The 27,551-nt window shown below is 35.8% G+C and overlaps 3 protein-coding genes and 1 long non-coding RNA gene across 5 annotated transcripts; all 4 read left to right on the top strand.

Moving 5' to 3' along the window:
* The first annotated feature begins 1,629 nt into the window (after positions 1-1,629).
* On the top strand, positions 1,630-4,557 carry LOC141619408 (uncharacterized). The gene is made up of 3 exons (XR_012531698.1): positions 1,630-1,869; positions 2,999-4,075; positions 4,465-4,557. It is a non-coding gene; the product is annotated as an uncharacterized LOC141619408 (long non-coding RNA).
* A 109-nt stretch (positions 4,558-4,666) lies between these two features.
* LOC141619407 (mechanosensitive ion channel protein 10-like) lies at positions 4,667-8,996 on the top strand. The gene is made up of 6 exons (XM_074436424.1): positions 4,667-7,194; positions 7,297-7,438; positions 7,673-7,966; positions 8,061-8,269; positions 8,371-8,600; positions 8,699-8,996. The coding sequence occupies exons 1-6, from the start codon at positions 5,651-5,653 to the stop codon at positions 8,734-8,736; spliced, it is 2,457 nt and encodes an 818-aa protein (XP_074292525.1). The 5' UTR covers positions 4,667-5,650; the 3' UTR covers positions 8,737-8,996.
* A 4,677-nt stretch (positions 8,997-13,673) lies between these two features.
* On the top strand, positions 13,674-26,353 carry LOC141619406 (mechanosensitive ion channel protein 9-like). Of its 2 annotated transcripts, XM_074436423.1 has the most exons (7): positions 19,337-19,476; positions 21,065-24,186; positions 24,291-24,432; positions 24,590-24,883; positions 25,418-25,626; positions 25,722-25,948; positions 26,035-26,353. In XM_074436423.1, the coding sequence occupies exons 2-7, from the start codon at positions 22,661-22,663 to the stop codon at positions 26,061-26,063; spliced, it is 2,427 nt and encodes an 808-aa protein (XP_074292524.1). In that variant the 5' UTR covers positions 19,337-19,476; positions 21,065-22,660; the 3' UTR covers positions 26,064-26,353. The 2 variants fall into 2 exon arrangements, with proteins under 2 accessions (XP_074292523.1, XP_074292524.1); XM_074436422.1 differs by lacking the exons at positions 19,337-19,476; positions 21,065-24,186 and adding an exon at positions 13,674-15,231 and having other exon boundaries at positions 26,035-26,222.
* On the top strand, positions 15,347-17,834 carry LOC141621916 (mechanosensitive ion channel protein 10-like). The gene is made up of 6 exons (XM_074438048.1): positions 15,347-15,482; positions 15,906-16,017; positions 16,108-16,199; positions 17,170-17,378; positions 17,483-17,715; positions 17,797-17,834. The coding sequence occupies exons 1-6, from the start codon at positions 15,411-15,413 to the stop codon at positions 17,832-17,834; spliced, it is 756 nt and encodes a 251-aa protein (XP_074294149.1). The 5' UTR covers positions 15,347-15,410.
* Positions 26,354-27,551: the final 1,198 nt, after the last annotated feature.

The raw sequence follows: 27,551 nt of genomic DNA, 5'->3' as shown, positions 1-27,551 counted from the left end.
GCCAGTATTAATGTTTTTGGATGTATATATGTTTTTGCATTTTTATTGTACTTATCTAGTTGGTCTAAATCAACGATCTACATAATTAATGTTTAAATTTGTTACAAACACGTGTTCACATGCACTGGTTTATAAGGAAATAACGTAATATGATGAGAAAATAAGAACAAAATTCTTTCGTCATAGCGTTTTTCTTTTCTTAACCTAGGTCTCTGGTACCATGTAAAGTTTTGGAAAAGAATTTTGTTCTTATTTTCTCATCATATAATATATTACAAGATACATTCATGCCTATCATTGTCACCTACCATTTTCGGTGTGCGCGGCTGATAGTTTAGTTGCCGAGTTTTATATTCCAAGTAAATACTCCGTCATGATTGATTTTTTAAACAAAAATTTTTGTACCATGTAGTTTTAAAAAATTATGTTGTCATGTTGTTGCTGCATGGTACAATAATATTAACCAAAATACATGAATATTTTATACTCCAAGTAAATATCCCGTCAAGATTTATTTTTTAAACAAAAATTATTGTACCATGTAGTTTTAAAAAACTATGTATGTAATTCATTTGCGTTTTATATTCTATCCCGTAAATAAATGTAATTCCTTCTCGTAATTATGTAATTTTATTATTATTTAATTTTGTTTAAAAATTGTGTAATTCAATTTCATTTATTCCATATGTAATTCATTCTGCTTATATGTTATTAATTTTATTTACACGGAATGTATAAAATTATTTCATAATATTAATTCATAGAAGTTTTTCATAATATTATTTCATAGAATTTGTTGCAAGACGGAATTAATCGCATGTTTGAAAAGAAGGAAATCTGAAGAAATAAATACATTGCACACTAACGGGTCACACCATAACATGAATTTCCAAAAAAAAAAGGATGCATTAATGACGTGACGCGCTGATGATTGAGTATTGTCTTTTGTATTAATATAGATAAGATTTTTTCGGATTGGAAATAATTTTAATTAAAAGTATTTTGATAACAGTGTTATCACATGTACATGGAGCAAAAAATCCGAGTAAGTACCTTATGGTATACTTAGCAACAACATCAGAGCCTTAATTCCAAAATAATTTGGGAAAAATTCTTGTTTAAGATGGACATGAGTCACATGACTAACAAAAAGTTATGTTTAAGAATACCGACATGATTGACTTGGCCTGAAACCCGAAAGTAACTCGAACTACAACACCCGAATGTGACCCAAAACCCGAATTGTTTTTGACCCCCGAACACGACCCAAGCTTTGTTGAACCGTAACTGGCCCGCCTCAAAATGAACACAATGCGAAACCACCCAACCCCAAAATAACTCGATAAAACATAAATCTAAGTCTCTAATTAACCCAAAGAAAAAGACTTAAAATGACTAATTTGAAATTAAATTTAGTATTATTTACGTTAAAATAATGAATCATTAATAAAATTAAATTATAAATAGCTAATAAATAATAATATAAATAATATACTTTTTTCTCACTTAATCATTGATTGAAAAGTGAACAGACCCGTTAGACCTTAAAATGACAAAATCAATATATTCAAAATTCAAAATGATCTAACATGACCCAAATTAAACTAATTTAAATTGGCCTGACTCGAAAGTCGAACCCAACCCAATTGACCTGTTTGCGAGATACAACTTTCCCGCATTTGCTTGGGTGAAAGTCGTAAAACCGTACCTTTATATCTTTTATTTCTTTTTAGGAGCTAAAAATTTCGCTGAAGAAATTGTTTAATTTTCAGAAGACCATGATGATTGATAATGGCTGTAAGATCAGCGCTAATGATCTTAAATACGTTAATTAAGTGGTTAATGATCATGCGGTAACTTTATTAAGCAGTAAGTTACGTTTAATTTCTGCTTTTGATTCTTATAATTGTTATTTATTTCTGCTTTTGATTATTATAATTGTTATTTATTCATGTAATTCTTGTTATTTTATCGTAGATTATTCTTAATCATGTCAGAATTAAGCAAACTAAAATTGAATTGAACATTATTATTAGTAATTTAATACGAGTACTCCCTCCGTCCCGATCATTTGTTTATCTTTATTGTTCTTTGTATTGCTCTTTGTAAGAGGTATTTTAATCAACCGTAAACAAATGATTGAGACGGAGGGAGTATATTGAAAGTATAATATTCGAACATTAGGGTTAGTCCAGTTAGGCAATATATTGGGCACAAAGATCATGAACAGCGGAGGGGAGGTAATGTTATTGGATAAAAGTGGACAATTATTTATTTTGATGATCATATTATCCGTCAAAATTATTTCGATATAGAATGATAAACAAACGAATGAGACACTAAAAACCGAAATAGGTAAACAAGTGACCGGGGCGGAGGGAGTAAATTTAATTCGTCTATTTGTATAACAAAATATTTATTAGGATATTGAACTATAGATTAGGCCTTGACTAAGTTCGAATCTTGAGAGCCTCCTACTTTTGCATGTGTAGTTTCAGTACAGGGAAAGGTCTTATGATGGATTTAAGCAAGTATGATTTAAAATTGGACGGTGTGGGTTATTTCTGATTGAGTTAAGTTTGTTTGATTGTTTCCAACAAAGCTTAGATGAGGTGTTGAATAGGTCAGTTCAGATTTCAGGTCGTATATTTGGGTTAGTTTGGGCGTTTGGGGTCTCAATTCTCCACCTTATCAAAGGGTCATTTAGATCGAGTCAGTTTAATTGATTGGCTCACTTGGGAGACTGGATCAGTTTATTCCCTTGTAAAATGGGTTCTTTTGTTTGATTTGATCGAATCAACTTTTCAAAGATAAAGCTGCCTGAATCGATAGTAAAAATGTGACAGAGAAACTCAGTCTTTGCGAGTACAAAACTAAGTTATCAGTGTTACATTATGACAGTCGGACAGGTTCACGTTTGTGCATTGTCAAATTTGGGTTGGAGAAGAAGAGTCTTGGTGTCTGATATTGAATGTAGTGGATGATCATAATTTTATAGGTTCACTTGAGTACTTGGTCAAGGAAGTGTTAAGAGAGGATGGCGAGGGTTTGAAGGCAATTGGGATCCTCTTCATTTATTCCTCTTTCCATTTAGGGGCGTTTGGTTAGAGAAAGGGAAAGGGGAAGGAAATTAGAAAGGGTAAGAAGGGGAAAGGTAAGGGATTACCTAAAACTTAACTAGTTGTTTGGTTACATCAAGAAAATGAAGTGTGGTGGGTTGTGGTTTGTTTTGGTGTACGGGTGGTGGTTTAGGTGGGGTGGTGGTGGTGATGGTGGCGGTGGCGCGGTGGTGGTGGCAGTGGGGTGGCTGTGGTGGTGGTGATGGTGGGGGTGGCGTCATGGTGGTTATGGAGGTGGTGTTGCAGTGGTGGTTTATGTGGGGTGGTTGTGGCGGTGGTTTTTGGTGGTGGTTTAGGTAGGGTGATTGTGGTGGTGGTGGTGGTAGTAGTAGGGTGGCTGTGGTGGTTGTGATGGTGGTGGTGGCGTTATGGTGGCTGTGGCGGTGGTGGTTTATGTGGGGTGAATGTGGTGGTGGTTTTGGTGGTGGTGGTGGCGGCGATGGGGTTTTGTTGGTGACGGGTGTGGTGGGAGTCGTAAGTGTGGTGATAGGTAAATAAGGTGGTTGAAGGGTAACAATGGTAATGAAATCTCATACCTTGGGGGGTGGAGGGTAAGGAATTAGATGGATTAAGAGGTAAGGAAGGGAATTGCATTCTCTTTGTTTGTGTCAAACAAACACCAACAAAGGGAATCAATAACTTTGTTTCCCTTTTCCTTTCTTATACACCTCCAACCAAACGCCCCCTTATTTCCATTTCCTCTTAGTGGTCCAGATTCTGTTCCGAGACTATCTAACGGTCGGTCAGCTGAGTGACGAGGTTGAGAATGGATGATATTTAAATATTGTTCTATTAGAGGAAATGGAAGGAAATGGAGAGGAAAGGAAATGAAGATGATCCATACTCGTTTGAAGGCGTCTGCTGATGACGGAAAGAAGAGGATGTACTGATAATGATAAAATTTGATCAACCGGTTCGAAAAGATGCGACATTATGTTTTCGCAAATCATGCAATTGTAAGTCCATCTTCCATTATTCCAGCATTTCTGCCAGCTAATTGCTATTTGTGTATGTGATTCCTGTTATTTTTTCCACTAATTTTCATAAATTTGTAGTTGTCTTAACGGGTCTCACTGACCGTTGTATGGTTTGTTATTGTGAGTCGGACATTGATTACTCTTTTGATAGACAAGAAGTCGGATTAGTTTCAGATTAAGCGTAATGCTATATACAACGGTTTTAAGTGAGAAATTGTAGTATTTCTCGACTCTCATAGCATATTTTAGATTATTGACTGTGTTTAAGCCTTTAAGGTGTTCTATATGCTACCCCTGTATAACAGCTGCATTATTTTGTTGGGTTTTCTCTGAGTCAACCGTTATTCGTTCATTTCGTACCTTACCAGCTTGAACCTTTAGAAGAGGCTGATGGTGGCTTGAAGGCGCCTGCTGACGACAGGAAGACGAGGATGTATGTGTGAATTTTGTACAATAATGATAAAACTTTGATAAACCGGTTTAGAAAGAAGTGAGATTATGTTTTCGCCGGCCATGCAATTGTAAGTCCATCTTTCATTTTTTCCTGCATTTCTGCTCACTAATTCCTGTATTACTTACTGTATAACAGCTGCATTAATAATTGGATTTTCTCTGAAATCAACTGCTATTTGTTCATGTCTTATCTTATTCACATGTAATTCCCTCTACAGTTCCTGTATTACTGTAAGTCCATCTTCCATTATTTTTCCGGCATTTCTGCTCACTAATTCCTGTATCGCAACTGCATTGTTTTGTTGGGTTTTCTCTAAAGTCAACTGTTATTCCTTATTCACTTGTAATTCCCATGGCAGTTTTCAACTGAAAAGGAACTGTCAGAACCAGCTCTTTAAACTCGCCGTTAGTTCATTTCATTATTTTAAACATGCATCATATGAGGGGTTGGTCGTGTATCGACATTGCCAATCATAATCACTCTTAACTGTACATAACATGGATTATGTACAGAGTATTTAATTACGCCAATTATATTTGATTAATCTAAGTGCGTATGATGGCGACTGAGCTAGTTGACTTTTACATGTAAACTTGTGTAGAATAGAACTAGTATTGGTTTTGGTAATTGACTAATATTAAGTCCGTCTTTCTTTACTCCAAAAAATATGTGTCTTGAATGCTTCTTCGTAGGCGAGGTTGTATCTGAGATTAAGTTGGTTGTTTCTTTACTATACTTCTCAAGTCTTTTTTAAGTACGGAATAATACAATCTAGCTGGTTTAAGAGTGTGACGAGTATATGCTATGACATTATGACAGTGAACGTAAGATGGACTTTGGCTCAACTCCCTCATTAAGCGTTCATGTTCTCCATGTTGCGATTTTTGTACCTAATAAAAAAATTACAATTTGATGTAATTTTATCATGGTTTAACTCTATATAAGGCAATTAATGGCTGGAAACCGAAGCACACATCCCTCTTTTTTTCCTTCTTTAGCATTGTTTCTTTTCCTTTTTTTGCTCAAACCTTCGACACACGTTCATTTTCATCATCATACCTCGCAATTTTAAGCTCTAGGCTTCCAAAAATTTGGTTTGTATGGAGCCCGTGGATACAAAAGGGGAGGTTTCCCTCATTTCTCCCGAAAAACAGTCTGAAACCCAACCTTTACAAAATGCAGATATTGAAAACCCAGTTTCAGGAAGTGAACAACTAACTGAATCTCCGCCCATTGAAGATAAATGGGAATGGTGTAAATTATGCTTTATATCCCTTTATTTACTAACCTATTTTTTCCTGCTTCTATGTCTTATACCAGTGGCATTATGTCTTATACTACCAGTGGCATATGCTTTATTAACAGTTGTTACTGTCGCCATTCTGCCCCTGTTACTAGGCGCATTTGTGGTGACACGATTGGTTCAGTTCTTTGTCAAAGATGTAGACATTGAAAAACACGCCAATTTTAAGATTCTTTTGCGCTACTGGGTATTTATAGTTGTAGTGTTGCTTTTGGTTGAAGTAGGGATATTTTATCCAATAGCTAAGTTTGTTCCGGGATTAAAACTTGTTATGATAATAGGGTTGCCGATAACTAAGTGGATTAAGATAATTTGTATATTAATTGGAATCTACCTCATAAGCCAAGTTGTTTGGGTCTCTATACTTCTCATACTAATACAAATAATTCCAGGAGATGAACATGAACAGCCTTATATCATCTTAGAATCAATTTCCGAGATCATCGGGTGTCTTCTTTTCTTGTGGGCAGAGGTCGTGCTCATGAGTAGTGTCCCCGCTTTTAAGGAGAGCAAAATTTATGGAATTTCCACTCATAAATGGATTAAGGTTTCACTATTTCTCCTCATAGGTTATAACATCATTACTTTTTTAGCTCATTTGTTTGTGTGGACTATACCAAAATTTTTCGGAAATCATCCCAAGATTAGTGAACATCTCAAAGGTGCATTGTCTTGTGTTTGCTGTGTTGAGTTAGGAAAGGGTTTCTTTACCAAAAAATATGTGGTGTATGCTGTCATTGGTACACAGAGGAGCATCATCTTCATTCTAAGCATGGTGATGCTCCTAATTACATGGGTGTTGTATTTCGGCAACCGTCTAGACACAACACCGGAGGACAAGAGCGTTTTGAAATTTGGTACTTGGACTTTGGTTAGTCTTTTAATATGCTCTTTTCTTTGGTTGATCAAATCGTGCATACTCTTGTTTTGGGAGACTCGTTCCGTGTATGACAGACTACATACTAAGTTCACAGCTATAGGGAAACAGTTGTACTTCCTTATCATGCTCAGTCCCACCCACTATAGGCATGCCATTGAATCTCCCGAGGATGCAGAATATGACTCTGATTGTGGACCGTCATGCTCTAAAACACCGCCGAAAAAGAAAATACCATGGGTCCTTTTGAAAACTGGTGATGAGGGTGATGTCGTCTATAAAAGTATGGACAGGAAACTTGCGAAGAAACGATTGATAGAGCATACAAGCTCAAAGGCATCCACCTATGAAATACAGAAGGCAACTCAACTATTTTTGTTTGCCCAATATGCGTCATCCAAGGAGTGTATCGATGCTGACGATTTCAATCATTTACAAGGTGTTAATTCAGAAGAGAATAATGAGTAAGAGTTTATTTGTCTTACAGTTGATTAAAAGATGATAACGCTTTAAAAACTTTCAACAAATCATTAGTAACATCTCTTTCCTTATTTTGTTTGGAACAGGAACTGTATAAAAACATTGATGAAGATTGTGCATGTTGAAGGTGAAACTTATTTCGATGATGATTGGGAAATGCTTCTTGATCTGCTTCCTGATGTAAAAACCAAGGAAGAAATAACATTGGAGAAAGTTAAAAAATTTATGGTATTTTGACCGTCTTTTTTTCTTTACATCTTAATCGATTAGCTTTGTCTATTCAAGATCTGGGGACGGAGATAATAGTTATCGAATGTATTTTTTCTGTTTTATGATTCCGGTCATGGTAGAACCATATATTGGCAAATATTAGCTGATGTTATACAAATTGAAATTATGAGAGTCAGATTAATGTCGTCTATGAAGTATACTTGACAACTGAAATTTGTATATGATGATCAGGAAAGAGCGCGCAGCAGTTGCAGGTTTCTTTCAAATACGTTTATTAGTGAAAAGGAGGTGGTGAAAAGCTTGAATCAAGTCATGAGTGGGATTATAATCGTTGCGACCTTTATAATGTGGCTACTTCTCAGTGGGTTGGCTTCAACAAAGGTACTCGTCGTTATAGCATCACCAGCATTGGCGGCCACATTTATATTCGGAGATACAGCTAAGGGTTTGTTTCAAGGTCTCATCTTTGTATATGTTGTTCACCCCTTTGACGTTGGCGACCTATGTCTCATTGACGGAGAACTGGTTAGTTATGATTATGTTACTTTTCACATATTGTTTTTATTTACATGATTTACTAATGTGGATACCTAATGCAATATCCTTGGCTTTTGTGTAGCTGGAAGTTGTGAGAATTAGCGTTTGGTGCACCACATTTTCGAATGTTCGCACTATTGATGAGAAGCACCAAGTTATATATCCAAACTCGGTTTTATCCCAAAAAAATGTTATCAATTACAAGACGAATTTCAATTGGACTGATTGCATCGAATTCCTATGTTCCCCGGACAAGAAAATAACCGTACCTTTGAAACAAAAAATTCTAAAGTAAGCCTTTTTTTTGTTATCACGCGTCTTGCTCGTTGACGCTTAATTTAAACTGAATGATCGATCAGTCTTTTATTTGATATTGTTATTTCTTTTTTTAGTTATCTTGATCACGAGAAGGAAAAATTCGCTCCAAACTTTCGTAGCGTGGAACTCCTAGAGATGGGAGACAAAGCCAAGATTGTCGTTCATATCAAGCATAATATACCAGAAATTAAAGGTTGGACGAACTTTGAATGTCTGAAAGCGAAGGAGGAGCGGAGATTTGAGTTTGGTGTTCATGTACAGAATCTCATGAAAGAAATAGAATCCGGGACAGAGGCTCCTCCGGGTTAGCATTTTGATTAAGCTTGTCTATAATGAGGAAATTTTCTGAGTCGGCGTAATGTACTAATGCTTAATGGTTGTTTATATCTGTGATCATTGCAGATTCAGCAGGGATGGAAGAATTTCTAACTAAAGGGTGACTGAAAATGGCACAAGACGCCGCAATTTGTCGAAAAAAATTAAAATGGATGGAGGTTTATGACTGATACAATGTACAGTATCTGGTTAAGTAGTTCATTTAGATGTAGGTTTATTTTCCTTGCATTGAAAATTATTATTGTTGATTGATAAACTTTTCCATTTTTTTTAAATTTTTGGCCGCTTTACAATCGAGTTTGTACAACTTATAGACGAGATTCATAAGTTTTTTTTTGGCTTGCTCCATTTGTTATTTGTATAAATGTAAATCATGTCCAGTACTGTCCACCTAAAAAGTTTTGTTAAATTTACCCAATCGCCTACGCGCCAGGCGCCATGCCGGTTTTTCGACTTTGCCTCTGGGCCTTAAGTGTCATACTTGTACATTTGTCTACAGTTTCATACTCGTATTTACGAGCAATACAAAAATACAAAAATGTATTAGAATCTTTATACATGCTTTTTCTTTCATTTTTTTTGCATAGTAGTTCGTATATTTTTAATGGGTAAAAAAGAACAGAAATATATGCGTCAATATTCATATTAACATTATGTACAAATACTCCCTTCATTTCACGTTCCCTTAAGTTACTATGTTATTTTTTCGGATTGGAAATAATTTCAATTTAAAATATTTTGATAACAATGTTATCACATGTACATGGAGCAAAAAATCTAGCAACAGCATCAGAGCCTTAATTCCAAAATAATTTGGGAAAATTCTTGTTTAAGATGGACATGACTAACAAAAAGTTATGTTTAAGAATACCGACATGATTGACTCGGCCTGAAACCCGAAAGTGACTTGAACTAAAACACCCGAATCTGACCCAAAACCCGAATTGTTTTGACCCCCGAACACGACCCAAGCTTTGTTGAACTTTAACTGACCCGCCTCAAAATGACACAACTCAACTCTAAAATAACTCGATAAAACAAAACTTTAATTAACCCAAAGAAAAAGATTTAAATTAATTAATTTGAAATTACACTTAGTATTATTTACGTTAAAATAATGAATCATTAATAAAACTAAATTATAAATAGCTAATAAAGAATATGGTTATGATAAATACAACCCAGTTATTTAAGCAACTAAAAGAAGAAATAAATAGTTAATATATGCATTAATTGCATTGATTTATATGTAATTTATTCTCTATTTTTTAAATTAATGTCAAATATATAAGGGTATTAAATGCTTAAATACAACCCAGTATCATTTCTTTAAATAATAATGTAAATAATGTACTTTTTTCTCACTTAATCATTGACTCAAAAGTAAACAATCGACCTTAAAATGACAAAATCAATATATTCAAAATTCAAAATAATCTAGTCTAGTCTGACCCGAATTAAACCAATAAGATGACACACCCAAACTAAACCAATCTGAATTGACCCGTCTCAAACCCAACCCAATTAACCTATTTGTGAGATACAACCTTCCCGCACTTGCTTGGGTGAAAGTCGTAAAACCGTACCTTTATTTCTTTTAGTTTGGAGCTAAAAATTTCGCTGAAGAAATTGTTTAATTTTCAGAAGACGATGATGATTGATAATGGCAGTAAGATCAGCGCTAATGATCTTAAATACGTTAATTAAGTGGTTAATGATCATGCGGTAACTTAATTAAGCTGTAAGTTCCGTTTAATTTCTGCTTTTGATTCTTATAATTGTTATTTATTCTGATTTTGATTCTTATAATTGTTATTTATTCATGTAATTCTTGTTATTTTATCGTAGATTATTCTTAATAATGTGTGCATTTCATAGCATTAAGCAAACTAAAATTGAATTGAAAACTAATTACGAGTAGTAATTTAATATTCCCTCCCGATCATTTGTTTATCTTTATTGTTCTTTGTAAGGGGTATTTTAATCAAACGTAAACAAATGATTGAGACGGAGGGAGTATATTGAAAGTATAATATTCGACCATTAGGGTTAGTCCAGTTAGGCAATATATTGGGCACAAAGATCATGAACAGCGGAGGGGAGGTAATGTTATTGGATAAAAGTGGACAATTATATATTTTGATGATCATATTACCCGTCAAAATTATTCCGATATAGAATGATAAACAAATGAACGAAATACTAAAAAGGGAAAGGTAAATAAGTGACCGGGGCGGAGGGAGTAAATTTAATTCGTCTATTTGTATAACAAAATATTTATTAGGATATTGAACTATAAATTAGGCCTTGACTAAGTTCGAATCTTGAGAGCCTCCTACTCTTGCATGTGTAGTTTCAATACAGAGAAAGGTCTTAGGATGGATTTAAGCAAGTATGATTTAAATTGGACGGTGCAGGTTATGACGAAATTGAGTTAAGTTTGTGTGATTGTGTCCAACAAAACTTAGATGAGGTGTTGAATGGGTCAATTCAGATTTCAGGCCGTATATTTGGGTTAGTTTGGGCGTTTGGGGTCTCAATTCTCCACCTTATCAAAGGGTCATTTAGATCGAGTCAGTTTTATTGATTGGCTCACTTGGGAGACTAGATCAGTTTATGTTCTTTTGTTTGATTTCATCGAAGAAACTTTTCAAAGATAAAGCTGCCTGAATCGATAGTAAAAATGTGACAGAGAAACTCGGTCTTTGCGAGTACGAAACTAAGTTATCAGTGTTACATTATGATAGTCAGACAGGTTCACGTTTGCGAATTGTCAAATTTGGGTTGTAGAAGAAGTGTCCTGGTGTATGATATTGAATGTTGTAGTGGATGATCATATTTTTATAGGTTCACTTGAGTACTTGGGCAAGGATGAAGATAGAAGTGTTAACAGAGGATGGATGACGCTGGTTTGAAGGCAATTGGGATCCTCTCCATTTATTCCTCTTTCCATTTATTTCCATTTCCTCTTAGTGGTCTGGATTCTGTTTTGAGGCGGTGTAACTGTCGGTCAGCTAAGTGATGAGGTTGAGAATGGATGATATTTTACTATTGTTCTATTAGAGGAAATGGAAGGAAATGATGAGAAAAGTAAATGGAGATGATCCATACTCGTTTGAAGGCGTTTGCTGATGACGGAAAGAAGAGGATGTACTATGTACGATGGTGATAAAACGTGATCAACCGGTTTGAACAGATGTGACATTATGTTTTCGCCAATCATGCAATTGTAAGTCCATCTTCCATTATTCCAGCATTTCGGCCAACTAATTGCTGTTTGTGTATGTGATTCCTGTTAATTTTCCACAGATTGTCAAAATGACATGGCAATGGAAAGAACTTTATAAAAAGTTCTTCCATTGCACTTGCTCTTATTAGCGGTACATTTTTCTGTGTAAAAGATATACCGATTATTCATTAAGCCTTTTTGTAAAAACAAAATATTTGTTAGGATATTAAACCATTAATTAGGTCGCTTGACTAGGTTCGAGATTGTTCGAATCTCGAGAGCCTCCTACTCTCACATGTGGAGTCTGAGTACAAGGCATGAGAGAATTTGTGCATCATGCACTATTCAAGAATTATGATTGGATTAAGCAAGTACTTCGCATGATTTAAAATTCAACGGTTTAGGTTATTTCGGATTGGGGAATTCACTAGGTCTTGCTCAAGACGGTCTTAAGTTGAGACCTCTCACTATCCCTTTTTCATTTTAACATTATTTAAATCGGTTGTGAGTACGTCTTAACTTGAGACCGTCTGAAACAAGCATCTGTGGGGTTAATTTATGACCAACAAAGCTTGGATGAGGTGTTGAACGTGTCAGTTTAGATTTTGTGTCATACCTAGGCACTTTGGGCTAATATTGAGTCTCAGCTCTCCACCTTATCAACAGATCATTTAGATCGGGTCAGTTTCTAGGTCGAGCTCTAAATTTTGACGAAGCAAATACTTTACTAGTTTGAAGCTGTATAAGAGGCTGACGGTGGCTTGAAGGCGCCTGCTGACGACAGGAAGACAAGGATGTATGTGTGAATTTTTTCCAGCATACAATTATAAGTCCATCTTCCATTTTCCAACATTTCTACTCACTAATTCCTGTATTACTGTATAACAGTTGCATTAATAATTGGACTTTCTCTGAAATCAACTGCTATTTGTTCATGTCTTACCTTATTCACATGTAATTCCCTCTACAGGTTTCAACACTAAATTCCTGTATTACTGTAAGTCCATCTTCCATTATTTTTCCGGCATTTCTGCTCACTAATTCCTGTATCGCAACTGCATTGTTTTGTTGGGTTTTCTCTGAAGTCAACTCTTATTCCTTGTTCACTTGTAATTCCCTTGGCATTTTTCAACTGAAAATGAGCTGTAAGAACCAGCTATTTAATCCCGGCGTTAGTTCATTTCATTATTTTAAACATGCATCATATGAGGGGCTTGGTCGTGTATCGACATTGCCAATCATAATCACTCGTAACTGTACATAACATGGATTATGTACAGAGTATTTAATTACTCCTCATATATTTGATTAATCTAAGTGCGTAGGATGGCGACGGAGCTAGTTGACTTTTAGATGTAACCCTCTCTAGAATAAAACTACGGAGTATTAGTTTTGCATAATTGAATAATATTAAGTCAGTCTTTGTTTACTCCAAAAAAAGTGTCTACAAGGCTTCTTCCTATAGCAAAGTTGCATCTAAGATCAACTTGTTTTTTTTAACTATACTACTCGAGTCGTTTTTAAATACGGAATAATACAATATAGCTGGTTTAAGGGTGTTGACTATATGCTATGACATTATGACAGTGACCATAAGATGTACTTTGTCTCATTAGTTGTTCATCTTCTCCATGTTATGTTTTCTGCACCTATAAAATATTACAATTTGGAGTTATTTAATTGTTTCAATTGTATATATTGCAGTAAATGTTTGGAAACTGCAGCTAAATTTCCTCCTTTTTCCTCTTTTATTAAGTTTATTTTTTCTTATTTTGCTCAAACATACATGTTCACTTTCATCATCATCCATTGCAATTGAGTTCTAGGCTTCCGCAAATATGAGTAGCATAGAGCCTGTGGAAAGTCCACTGGAGACTGACTCCATTTCCACTAAACAACCTTTTATCACGTCTCGACAAAATTCACAAATAGATTCTGTCAGTGTCAAAGTCGAAAGCCCAAAGTCAGGTAGTGAACAACCAACTGAACCTCCATCCGTTGAAATTAAACAAAGAGTGATACCTAAGCCTCTTTACATTCTATTTTGTTGTTTTGTGTCTGTATGTTTATCACCACTAGCATATGGTTTTGCTACAGTTCTTACTGTTGGCATCCTTCCGCTGTTACTAATCGGTTTTGTACTTGTGCGATTGTTTCAAATCATTGTCAGAGCTGAAAGCTATGAAAAACGCTTCATACTTATGATTCATTTGCGTTACTGGATATTTGTGGTTGTAATGTTGCTTTTGGTCGAAATAGGAATATTTTATCCTATTGCAAAGTATGTTCCAGGAGTAAAATTTGTGTTAATCATAGGGTTGCCAATAACTAAGTGGATTAAGATAATCTGTATATTAATTGGAATCTACCTTATTGGTCAACTATTTTGGGCCGTCATATACTTTATAATTGTGAATCGAAATTCGGACGCTGAAGATGAAGAGGGCTTCATTGTCATAGAATCAGTTTCTGAGATCGCTGGCTGTTTGCTGGCTTTGTGGGCGAGTGCTGTGATCATGAGTAGCGTCCCCATTTTTAAGCAGAGCAAAATATTTGGAATTTACACTCAGAAATGGGTTAAGATATCAATCTTTCTGCTCATAGGTTATAACATCATTACATTGTTAGCTCGTTTATTTGTGCGGTCGTTACCAAAAGTTTATGGAAATGTTGGCGATAGTATAAAATATAGTATTATTTTATCACTTTGCTCTTATGAAATGAATAAGGGTGTCTTCAACAAAAAAAATATAGTGTATATTGCCTCTGGTATCATGAGGAGCGTCATCTTCATTTTAAGCATGATGATGCTCCTAGTTACATGGATGGTGTATTTCAGCAACCGTCTAGACACAACACCCCAAAACCAAAGAATATTGAACATTGGGACTAAGACTTTTGTTAGTCTTTTAATCTGCTCTTTTCTTTGGTTCTTCAAATCCTGCTTACTGTTGTATTGGGAGGTTCATACTGTGTATGACAGATTACTTCCTAAGATTAGGGATATAGGAAAACAGTTATACTTCCTTGTTATGCTCAGTTATGAGCACTATAGGCACGGCACCAGAGATTATGTGACAGAGTCCAATTATTCTGTTTGTGGGTTGTTGTGCTTTAAAGCGGAGGCACCGCCTGAAAAGAAGTTTGTGTGGAACCTTCCAGACAATAGTGATGAGGATTACACCTACCAGGTGTTGGATAGGAAAATTGTCAGGGCGGGATTTATAAATGATATTGGTAGAAAGGCATCCATATATGATATACATAAGGCAGTTAAACAACTTATGATTGCTCAAAATGCATTGTCGAATGAGAGTATTGTTGATGATCTCCAGCATTTTCAAGGCGATGATTCAGGAGAGAGTAATGCGTAAGAAACTTTCCTTTGTCTTCCTATTACGTAGAAGATGCTAATCATTAAGAAATTTTCCTTTCATCATATCATTTGTGATATCTCTTTTTTTGATTTGTTTGGTCAGGAAGTGCATAGAAATATTGAAAGAAGTCGTGCTAGTTGAAGGTGATCCTTATTTCGATGAGGATTGGGAAATGCTTCTTAAACTGCTTCCTGATGTGCATACCACAGAAGATATAACTTTTCAGAAAGTTAAAACATTTATGGTACTTATGTTCTACCCTTTTTTTCGTTTTCTCTAAACATTCTATACATATTTTTATTCATGATCTGGAATGGAATAGTTCTCAAACATACCTATTTAGAACCCATCACATATTTGATCTCTTTTTATGTTTTTTTTTTTTATTATTATTTGCACTATCGTGTTTGATTTGGTTTTAAGCTGGACAGAGCCATTAGGGTGGAAAATCTCTCTTTGCATTTTACGAGTGGCGATGATGTATTTCCTGAGTACTTTACCTATGCCATATTTGGGTGCCTCGTAAATCCAGTTATTATCAATAATTATAATTACAAATTGTCTCCTCCTTTCTCCTTGGTCTTTGTGCTAAAAACAAAGGAACAAATGGTCGGCACAGAGGAAATATGAAATATAGTTGACAATTGGAATTTTATATGATGATCAGGAAAGAGCCCGCAGCAGATGCGTGTATCTTACAGATGTGCTTATTAGCGAAAATGAGGCAGTGAAATGTTTGAACCAAGTCTTAAGTGGGATTATAATTGCTGTGACCTGCGGTATGTGGCTACTTCTCACTGGGTTGGCTAAGACAAATGTTCTCGTCCTCATAGCATCACCATTGTTGGCGCTCACATTTATATTCGCAGACACGGCTAAGAATTTGTTTCAAGGGCTTATCTTCGTCTACTTTGTTCACCCCTTTAATGTTGGCGACCTATGTCTCATTGACCAAGAACTGGTATGTTATGTTTCTGTTACTTTTTGCGTTACTGAAAATGATAATACGTACGGAGTATAACCTAATTGTCAATGACGGACATATTCGTCTTAAACTTAAAATGTGTCGAATAATATAGACTATAGATGAGATAAAAACAGAATACTTAAAGACTAGCAAAAAAAAAAAAACTCGTTCCATCTATCCAAATGAAGTGCTATTTGATCCGTTTTAATTTTAAGATGAATGTGCCCATTATATTATGAGTTTCAACTTCTTTGTTAATGTGTCAAACATCATTTTTATGTGGAGAGTCTTGCATTATTTGGGTACCTTATGATTTTTGGAAAATGGAAATATTTCATGATTAGAAATCTGTTCCTATCCCTCTTAGTTTTCATCTATTAAGACATTATTTCTATTCCTACTACTTGTTGTTTATTAATGTAGGATTGCAATTCCTCAATACGTAGGATTGTATTACTAACTAATTTAACTTAGATTAGGCGGTCCGAATTCTCTCCATTACTCTCTTCTCTCCATTACCTTCCAATACCTTACAACGGTCCAGATTTTGTTCCGAAACGATCCAACGTTCAAGTGTTTTGATGAGGTGAAGAGAGTATAGTAATTTTATAATGGTGTATTAGGAGTAATGGACTATCCATTACTTTTGAGGTAATGGAGAGGATCCTCGCTCTCGCACCTCATAGTTAACCAATGTTTCTATCACAAGTAGAGTAAAACTTCGTCGATGAACGGACTTTTGGTTTTGGATTATAAGATAACACAAAATGACTCATTATAGTTGTTACGCTTCTTTTTATCCTGATGGAATAAACAGTTCACTTGATTCAAATTTTGTTTGGGTCGTCTATTATTGTGTCTCCTTGTTAATAGAGGATAAGGTTGCATACACCAGGCCCAAGCTTGGAACATCTACGTAATACTGGGTTATTGTCGACACAAACTAACATTGTTATTTGTGTAGCTGGAAGTTAAGAGAATTGGTGTATGGAGCACCATTTTTTCAAACATTCGCGCAATCTGTGAGCAGGAGCAAATAATATATCCAAACTCGGTGTTATCCCTCAAAAATCTTATCAACTACAAGACTAGTTTCAATTGGAGAGATTGCATCGAAATCCTATGTTCTCCGGACAAGAAAATTACTGTGCCTCTTAAACATAAACTGGAAAAGTGAGCGTTTTAATTGTTGTCATTACTCGTCTTGCTTCTTAAGCTAGAATTAATTAAGTGATCGGTCTTTTATTAACCTTTTTTTGTTTTTTTTTTGTTTTCAGTTACCTGAGGGAGGAGAATGAAAAATTCACTTCAAACTGTCATAGCGTGGAAATTCTAGAAATGGGAGACAAAGCAAAGATTGCTATTCATATCAAACATAAGTTGAAAACAACTCAAGGCTGGACGCACTTTGAATGTCTGAAAGAGAAGGAGAAACGGAGATTTGAGCTCGCTATTTATGTACAAAATCTCGTGAAACAACTAGAATTTGGGACTGGGACAGGAGCACCCGGTTTGCATTTTTATCAATCTTGTTTATAATGAGAAATTTTACTCTGTAGGAGTAATTCTTAAGTTTGTTTATCACTTGCAGAATCAGCCGAGATTGAAGACTTTTATACTAGAGGATGATGAAAAATCAGTAGATAACAAGAACGACATGCATACATAAATGACAACCGTAAAATTCAAGAGCAGAAATTAGAAGGGGATTACCGTTTAATCAAGCGATCACATGATCATTAACCGCATAATTAATGTATTAAACATCATTAGAACTGATTTTAAAATCGTCATCTTCATGCTCCTTTGAAAATTGAACAATTTTTTCTGCGGAAATTTTAGCGCCATTACCAAAAATTTTCACCCTTTTTTTCCTTTTTTGGGTGGCGATTTTTACTTTTCATGATCAGCTAATACAATTGGCGCCGAGATTGAGTGTCACCTTCTCACATGCATCCTTTATTAAAGTAGTCTCCACTTAATGTATGTGAGAGCCTGAGAGGGTGACACCGAAATTGGGTGTCATCGGGTGACGTTAATTCATTTTCCATTTTATTTGATAAAATCAAATAATCCGTTTTTTTGGGTACATGACACTATGACAGGGCAAGCTCCGAGATTAACTAGCTACCCTGAAAATGTCTTCTCTAAGAATAGGCCGAAGATCGAAAAGAGGATAGTCCAAAATAATCGGAATGGCGGTAGAACTGATTCCGTAATTGGCGAGCAAATCACTTGCACGATTTGCTTCTCTATAAGTGCGTACCACTTTGATGAACTCTGCATTTTTTTACCAAATAATCCTTGGGAGTACCCTATTGTATCGAACCTTTGAGAATACACAAATTCTCACTTAAGATGACTCATAAACAGAAAATATATTAAACTTAAAACGGTTCAATAGAATACATCAAATAAAAATTAGGTCTGTACAATCTAGCAAAAAATTTGTCCGAACCCATGTCGATCTGAAGATGACAAGTGTTAAGAACGTAAACCTTGCAAAAATCAACATGACCCGATTAACTAGTTTCGAGACTCAAACTTGACCCGAATTGCAGCACCCAAACGTGATCCGAATTGATCTGAACATGGCCCGCAATTTGTTGACCCATAACCAATCAACTCTACCCAAATAACTCGAGAAAACATAACTCTAATTGAAAAAAAATCTTAAAATGACTAATTTGAAACACGCTTAATATTATTTACATTAAAATAAAGGATCAAAAATCAAAATTAAAGTATAAATAGGTAATAATCTAAAAGATAATATTTTCTCTCTTAATCATTGTTCCGAAAATAACTCAACCCGCTTGACCCGAAAATGATCAAACCAAGAAACCCGAAACCTGAAATGATCCGAACTAACCCAAACTAATTCGATAATGTCCATTGTCCACACTCCACACCTAAACTCATAATGGTCTGACCTTGACCCGGCCCGATTAACTCATTTGCCGGGTTTATAAAAGAGAGAGCAAAGTCCAAGGGTCAAGAGTCGGGTCGGTTGGACTACAAGAGCAGAAAACTTTTTCGCTTCCCAGATTTAACCTTCACGCGGGTGAAGCCGCACCTGACCGTAAAAAAAAAAAAAAAAAAAAAAAATCACCACCATAATTTTGTTTGGCATGGAGCTAAAAATTTCGCTTGAAGAAATTGTTTACTTTTTGAAGATCACGATGATGGATTGATGGCTGTAAGATGAGTGCTAATGATATGGATTATCTTAATTAAGTGGTTAATTATCATGCGATAACTTGATTAAACAGTAAGCGCTCCTTTTAATTTCTCCAGTTGATTCTTACTATTGTTATTTATGTATGTAATTGTTGATATTTTATCGTAGATTATTCTTAATTACTGAATTTAACATTATTATTAGTGATTTGATACTCCCGCACTCTTAATTATTTGTTTATATTTTTTATTCTTTTTGAGGGTATTTTAATATTTTAATCACAGGTAAATAAATGATTGGGAAGAAGGGATCCTCCGTCTTAGTCATTTGTTTATCTTTTTATTCTTTTTGAGGGTATTTTAATATTTTAATCAATATTTTAATCACAGGTAAATAAATGATTGGGAAGGAGGGATCCCTTCACAAATATTATCCTACAATTGTATGTACAACCGCGTCAAAGTTATCGAGCTCTCACACAAAGTTGTTGAGTTATTTTACAAGTTATTGAGCTATTTTACGAAGTTATTGAGCTTAATAATTGTATTTGTTAAGCTCAACAACTTTGTATCATAATTCGATAATTTTCTTAATAGACCTCGACAACTTTGTAACAAAGCTCCACAACACTGAATAAGTTGTATATACAACCGGTTGTATAATACATTAACTGGGATCCCTTGTCTTAATCATTTGTTTATTTTTTTATTCTGGGTATTTTAATATTTTAATTACAGGTAAACAAATGATTGAGAAGAAGGGAGTATGTCGAAAGTATGATATTCGAGCATTAAGGTTGGTCTGTTGAGTTGACCTTATCGCACTATCTCTTACTCGTACTCACTCTATTCCGGTCATTTGTTTACCTATGTTTCTGGCACAAAGATCAGAAAGAGGGGAGGGGAGGGGAGGTAATGTTATTGGATGAATTTGGACAATAATATATTTGGATGATCAAATTATTCAAAATTGTTTCCGATATAGAATGATAAACAAATGAATGAGACACTAAAACCTGAATAAGTAAACAAGTGATCGGGGTGGAGGGAGTATAGGAGTATTTAATTAGTCTATTTGTACAACGAAATATTTGTTAGGATATTGAACTATAGATTAGGCCTCAACTAAGTTTGAATCTTGAGAGCCTCATACTCTTGCATTTGTAATTTCAGTACAAGGAAAGGTCTTTATGATGGGACTAAGCAAAAGTATGATTGATTTCAAATTGGACGGTTAAGGTTATTTCGGATTGGGTTAATTTCGTGTTCAACAAAACTCAGATGAGGTGTTGAATGGGTCAATTCAGATTTCAGGTCGTATATTTGGGTTAGTTTGGGCGTTTGGGGTCTCAATTCTCCATCTTATCAAAGGGTCATTTAGATCGGGTCAGTTTTATTCATTGGCTCACTTGGGAGACTGGATCAGTTTATTCCCTTGTAAAATGGGTTCTTTTGTTTGATTTGATCGAAGAAACTTTTCAAAGATAAAGCTGCCTGAATCGATAGTAATAATGTGACAGAGAGACTCGGTCTTTGCGAGTACAAAACAAAGTTATCAGTGTTGCATTATGACAGTCAGACAGGTTCACGTTTGCGAATTGTCAAATTTGGGTTGGAGAAGAAGAGTCTTGGTGTTTATATGATATTGAATCTTGTAGTGGATGATCATATTTTCATAGGTCCACTTGAGTACTTGGGCAAGGATGAAGATAGAAGTGTTAACAGAGGATGGAAGACGCTGGTTTGAAGGCAATTGGGATCCTCTTCATTTATTCCTCTTTCCATTTATTTCCATTTCCTCTTAGTGGTCCAGATTCTGTTCCGAGACGATCTAATGGTCGGTCAGCTGAGTGATGAGGTTTAGAATGGATGATATTTAACTATTGCTCTATTAGAGGAAATGGAAGGAAATAGTGAGAAAAGTAAATGGAGATGATCCATACTCGTTTGAAGGCGTTTGGTGATGACGGAAAGAAGAGGATGTACTATGTACGATGGTGATAAAATGTGATCAACCGGTTTGAACAGATGTGACATTATGTTTTCGCCAATCATGCAATTGTAAGTCCATCTTCCATTATTCCAGCATTTCGGCCAACTAATTGCTGTTTGTGTATGTGATACCTGTTATTTTCCCACAGATTTTCAGAAATTTGTAGTTTTCTTAACGGGTCTGACTGACAGAGTGACCATTGTATGGTTTGTTATTGTGAATCGGACATAGATTCCTCTTTTGATTCCCAAGAAGCTGGATTAGTTTCAGAATAATCGTAATGCTCCATACAACGGTTTTAAGTGAGAAATTGTAGTATTTCTCGACTCTCATAGCATATTTTAGATTATTGACTATGGTTAAGGTGTTCTACATGTTACCCCGGTACAACAGCTGCATTATTTTGTTGGGTTTTCTCTGAAGTCAACCGTTATTTGTTCATTTCGTACCTTACTCGGATATAAATTCCTGTGACAGCTATGTCACATGAAAACAAACTGTCAGAAACAGCTCTTCAATCCCTCATAATTCACTTAATTATCTTGAACTTGCATCATTATAATTAATCAATCAGCTAATGAGTTAAATTTAAAAAATTTATATTGCATTTAAGGAGGTCTTGGTCATTGGTTTTGTGTTGACATTGCCAATCATTATCAGTCCAACTGTACATTACAGGGATTAGGATTATTAATCGATAATTAAATATTTGGATTAATCTAAGTGTGTATGATGGTGAACGAGGTAGTTGACTTTTACAAGTTAACCTGTCTAAAATAAACCTGTTAGGTTTGCATAATTGATTAATATTTAGTCAGTCTTTATTTACTCCAAAAACCGTCATTACCCTAGTGTCTAGAAGGCTTCTGCCTATAGCGAGTTTGTATACTATCTGAGATCAAGTCGGTCTTTTTTTTATTGCTCTACTCCAGTCTTTTTTAAGTATGCAACAATACAATCTAGCTGGTTTAAGGGTGACGACTATACGCTATGACATTATGACATGACCTTAAGATGAACTTCGTCGCAACAACCTCAATTAGTTGCTCATCTTCTCCATGTTATGTTTTCTAGTACCTATAAAATATTACAATTTGAGGTTATTTAATCATGTTTAATTGTTTCAATTGTATATAATGCAGCAAATGTTTGGAAACTGCAACTAAAATTCCTCTTTTTTCCCTCTTGTGTTAAGTTTTTTTTTTCTTCGTTTGCTCAAACATACGATACATGTTCATTTTCATCATCATCCATAGCAATTGAGTTCTAGGCTTCCGCAAATATGAGTAGCATAGAGCCTGTGGAAAGTCCACTAGAGACTGACTCCACTTCCACTAAACAACCTTTTATCACGTCTCGACAAAATTCACAAACAGATTCTGTCAGTGTCAAAGTCGAAAGCCCAAAGTCAGTTAGTGAAAAACCAACTGACCCTCCATCCGTTGAAATTAAACAAAGAACGATCCCTTACATTCTATTTTGCTGTTTTCTGTGTGTATGTTTATCACCACTAGCATATGCTTTTATTTCAGTTCTTACTGTTGGCATCCTTCCCCTGTTATTAATCGGTTTTGTACTTGTACGATTGTTTCAAATCATTGTCAGAGCTGAAAGCTATGAAAAACGTTTCATTGTTATGATTCTTTTGCGCTACTGGATATTTGTGGTTGTGATGTTGCTTTTGGTCGAAGTAGGAATATTTTATCCTATTGCGAAGTATGTTCCAGGATTAAAATCTGTATTGATCATAGGGTTGCCAATAACAAAGTGGATTAATTTAATCTGTATATTAATTGGAATCTATGTTATTGGCCAAGTCATTTGGGCCTTCGTATTCTTTATACTTGCAAATATAAGTTTGGGCGATGAAGATGAAGAGGGCTTCATTGCCATGGAATCAGTTTCTGAGATCGCTGGCTGTCTGCTGGCTTTGTGGGCGAACGTTGTGATCATGAGTAGCGTCCCCATTTTTAAGCAGAGCAAAATATTTGGAGTTTACACTCAGAAATGGATTAAGGTATCACTCTTAGTGCTCATAGGTTACAACATCATTACATTATTAACTCATTTATTTGTGCGGTCGCTACCGAAAATTTATGGAGATCCTTTAGACGTTGGTGAGAATATTAAATCTAAATTTTCATCAATTTGCTGTGAGGACATGACTAAGGGGGCCTTCAACAAAAAAAATATAGTGTATATTGCCTCTGGTATCAAGAGGAGCATAATCTTCATTCTAAGCATGGTGATGCTCTTAACTACATGGGTGGTTTATTTCGACAACCGTCTAGACACAACATCCAAGAACCAAAGAATATTGGCCTTTGGTACTTGGACATTTGTTAGTCTTTTAGTCTGCTCTCTTCTTTGGTTGTTAAAATCTTGCTTACTGTTGTATTGGGAGGCTCATACTGTGTATGACAGATTACATCCTAAGATTAGGGATATAGGGAAACAGCTATACTTCCTTGTTATGCTCAGTAACGAGCACTATAGGCAGGCGGCCAGGTATGCTGCCACAGAGTTAAAAGACTCTGGTTGTGGGTTGTCGTCGTGCTTAAAAGCACCGCCTAAAAAGATGGTTGTCTGGAACCTTCCGGACAATAGTGATGAGGATTACACCTACCAGCAGTTGGATAGGAAAATTGTCAGGGCCGAATTTATCAAGTATACTGGTAAAAAGGCATCCATATATGATATACAGAAGGCAGCTCAACGATTTTTGACGGCTCAAAATGCATTGGCGAATGAGAATACTGTTGGTGATCTCCAGCATTTTCAAAGCGATGATTCAGCAGAGAGTAATGCGTAAGAAGCTTTCCTTTGTCTAACAATTGCGTAGAAGATGATAATTCTGTTTTTCTTTCATGACATTATTTGTGATATCTCTTTTTTTAATTTGTTTCGAACAGGAAATGCTTAGAAGTTTTGAAGGAAGTCGTGCAAGTTGAAGGTGATTCTTATTTTGATGAGGATTGGGATTTGTTTCTTAAACTGCTACCTGAAGTACGTAACGCAGAAGATATAACTTTTGAGAAAGTTAAAACATTTATGGTACTTCAGTTCAACCTCTTTTTCCTTTTTTTAAGGATTTTATACATTATTCATTCATGATCTGGAATGGAAAAAATCTCGTTGAATCACGAGTGGGATTGATGTATTTCCCGAGTATGAAATATAGTTGACAATTGGAACTGTATATGATGATCAGGAAAGAGCCCACAGCAGATGCATGTTTCTTACAAATACGCTTATAAGTGAAAAGGAGGTGGTGAAATGTTTGAACCAAGTCATAAGTGCGGTTATAATTGCTGTGACCTGCGTAATGTGGCTACTTCTCAGTGGGTTGGCGAAGACAAATGTTCTCGTCCTCATAGCGTCACCATTGTTGGCGGTCACATTTATATTCGGAGATACCGCTAAGAATTTGTTTCAAGGCCTTATCTTCGTCTACGTTGTTCACCCATTCGATGTCGGCGACTTATGTCTTATTGACGATAAACTGGTTAGTTATGTTTATCTTACTTTTCGCTTTATTGAAAGTGAGATACATCATACATGCTACCTAATGGTCAACAGGATAACATCTTCTCACATGAGTTTCAATTTTCTTGTTATGAGGTCCGGACCTAAATTAACCGGTCTTGGACCGGACCGGACCGAAGACCAAACCTTGAAAAATGAGGACCGAGGACCGGACCAAAATAATTTGGTCCGGGTTTGGTCCAGACCAAATGGTTCGGTCTGGTCCATTTTTCCGGCCCGGGCCTAAATTTGCTCACCCCCTACTTCTGTTTATTCACTTTATTAGTATGAAAGAACAATCAATTGAAATTATGCAACTTTCATTTGGGTCATCTATACTATACTTGCCTCTCCTTGTTGTTAACAAAGGATAAGGTCGCATATACCCGCCTCCACAGGCCACAACCCGCTGTTTGTGGAAGCTTGGAGCATTGCGGTAATACTGTTGTTGTGACAATGATTTTTGTAATGTGGGATTGTGGGTACATAATATGATGTCATTGTGATTGTGTAGCTTGAAGTGAAGAGAATTGGTATTTGGAGCACCATTTTTGCAAACGTTCGCACTGTTGGTGAGCAGCAGCAAATAATATATCCAAACTCGGTTTTAGCTCTAAAAAATATTATCAACCACAAGACCAGTTTTGATTGGAATGATTACATCGAATTCATAACTTCTCCAGACGAGAAAATAACAGAACCTCTGAAACGCAAAATTGAAGCGTAAGCCTTTTGTTATTATCTCCCTAATTGTGCTCCTTGACCGACAATTAACCGAGTAATTTAGTCTTGTATTAACTATTGTTTTTGTTTGATAGTTATCTTGATGACGAGAAAGAGAAATTCACTCCGAATATTCAGAGCGTGGAGATTCTAGAAATGGGAGACAAAGCCAAGATTGGTGTTCATATCAAACATAAGTTTAAAACAACTGAAGGTTGGACGTACTTTGAATGCCTGAAAGCCAAGGAGAAACGGAGATTTGAGTTAGCTGTTTATGTACAGAAACTTGTTAAAAAGCTGGAATCCGAGGCAGAAACTTCAGGTTTGCATACTGATTAAGCTTGTGTATACTGAGATAAATTTCTCTGTCCGAGTAATTCTTAAGTTTGTTTTTCACCGTCATTGCAGAGAAAGAAGATTTTTATACTGGAGGATGACGGAGAAATGGCACAAGACACGGTGGTTGTCGGACAACGTTAAGATGGTTGGGTATCAAAAGTACCTGGGTATAAGAACGTTTATTTGCAAATTTGCCCAAATTTTTTCTGCACCTGTGAAATTGAATTATTGTTTATACATGTGAAAAATATTTTTTTCGATTGCTTGATTTATATTAGGGCTGGGTCTCGTTGTGGTTTAATTTGTACAACTTTTGGGCTTCATAATGTTTGTAGGCTTGATTGACTTGTATAATCAAGGTTCCCAACTATTTGTTGGAGAAGTTCTATAAGTTAATTTACGGTGTTATTCTCACACATATATTGTCCATATATTTGTCCCACGAGGCCACGAGTTGTTACTTGTTACGAGTCATTTTGGGTACGAGCGTACGACGTATCTTTGTTTGAATTTGGGGACACCTTGACTCCTTTTCAAATAAGTGGTTAATTGAAAACTACCTAAATCTGTCATTTGTTTATCTTTAAATTTGATTAACGGAACAATTTAATAATCCCACCGCCAAACCTCTCTAGAAAAACCCAATTAATCCCACCGCCAAACCCAAAAACTTCTGCCTCGCCGGCGACCTTCACCGACTCACCTCAGATCGCCGGCGGGAGACTCCTTTTCCTTTCTGCTCTATAGGCTTGGTTGTGTGTCGTTCTTTCAACTCCAAGGCGGTGTCTTTTGGTTGCCGATTAAATATTTTCGTTGTGGTGGTAGCTGTCAATTTTCTCCATCTCTGACAACCATCTGTTTTCCTGGCCTCAGCTAAGTGCTTTCTCCTTTATAGATCTAATTCAGATATTGTTGAGCTTACTCTTTTATCAATCTCAATTTTCGTTTCCAGTTATGTCGTCTGTTTCCGGTACCGACTTTCTCCAATACTTTGGTTTTGTTTTTGGGAGTGACGTGTTGGTGGGTGAGGATGCAGAATTTCAGAAACTTTTTATCCAATTGGATGGTTCCCCCCTTTCTAAAATTCATGCTCTTAAAGTCTTTGGTAATAGTCTTTTTCGACAACATCAATTTGATTTTGTGGGAGATTGTTATGATAAGGCATGCCGTCAGTTGTGTGTGAATCTTAAGGATACGAATTATTTTGATTTAAACTCAACCGTATCCTTAGCTATCTCTTTGTGTTTGAATTTAGCGGCCTGTTCCATTAAGCTTCGAGCATTTGACGGTGCTCTAATTATCTGTTCTATGGTTTTAACCTTCTTCCCTAATAATTCTAAGGCCCTCTTTCGCAAGGCTGTGGCTCTTAGGAATTTGAATAGGATTTCAGAGGCATGTGTTAGTTTGAAGGAGGCACAGGCGATAGAACCTCATAATAAAGATATTATTCGAGAATTGAATGAAGTTACGCAGGCCCTCGAGATTAATCAAAATGGTAAGAGAGTTGTTATCGACCCTTTGGTTGAAGATACGGTTCGCCCGGGGAAAAAGTGTGTTTCTTCCCTCAAAACTAAAGAAGTCTGTTT

Source organism: Silene latifolia, chromosome X (genome assembly GCF_048544455.1).
Source record: "Silene latifolia isolate original U9 population chromosome X, ASM4854445v1, whole genome shotgun sequence".
NCBI lineage: Eukaryota > Viridiplantae > Streptophyta > Magnoliopsida > Caryophyllales > Caryophyllaceae > Silene > Silene latifolia.
The sequence above is the reverse complement of the archived record's forward strand: the minus strand, read 5'-3'. Positions and strand labels throughout refer to the sequence as shown.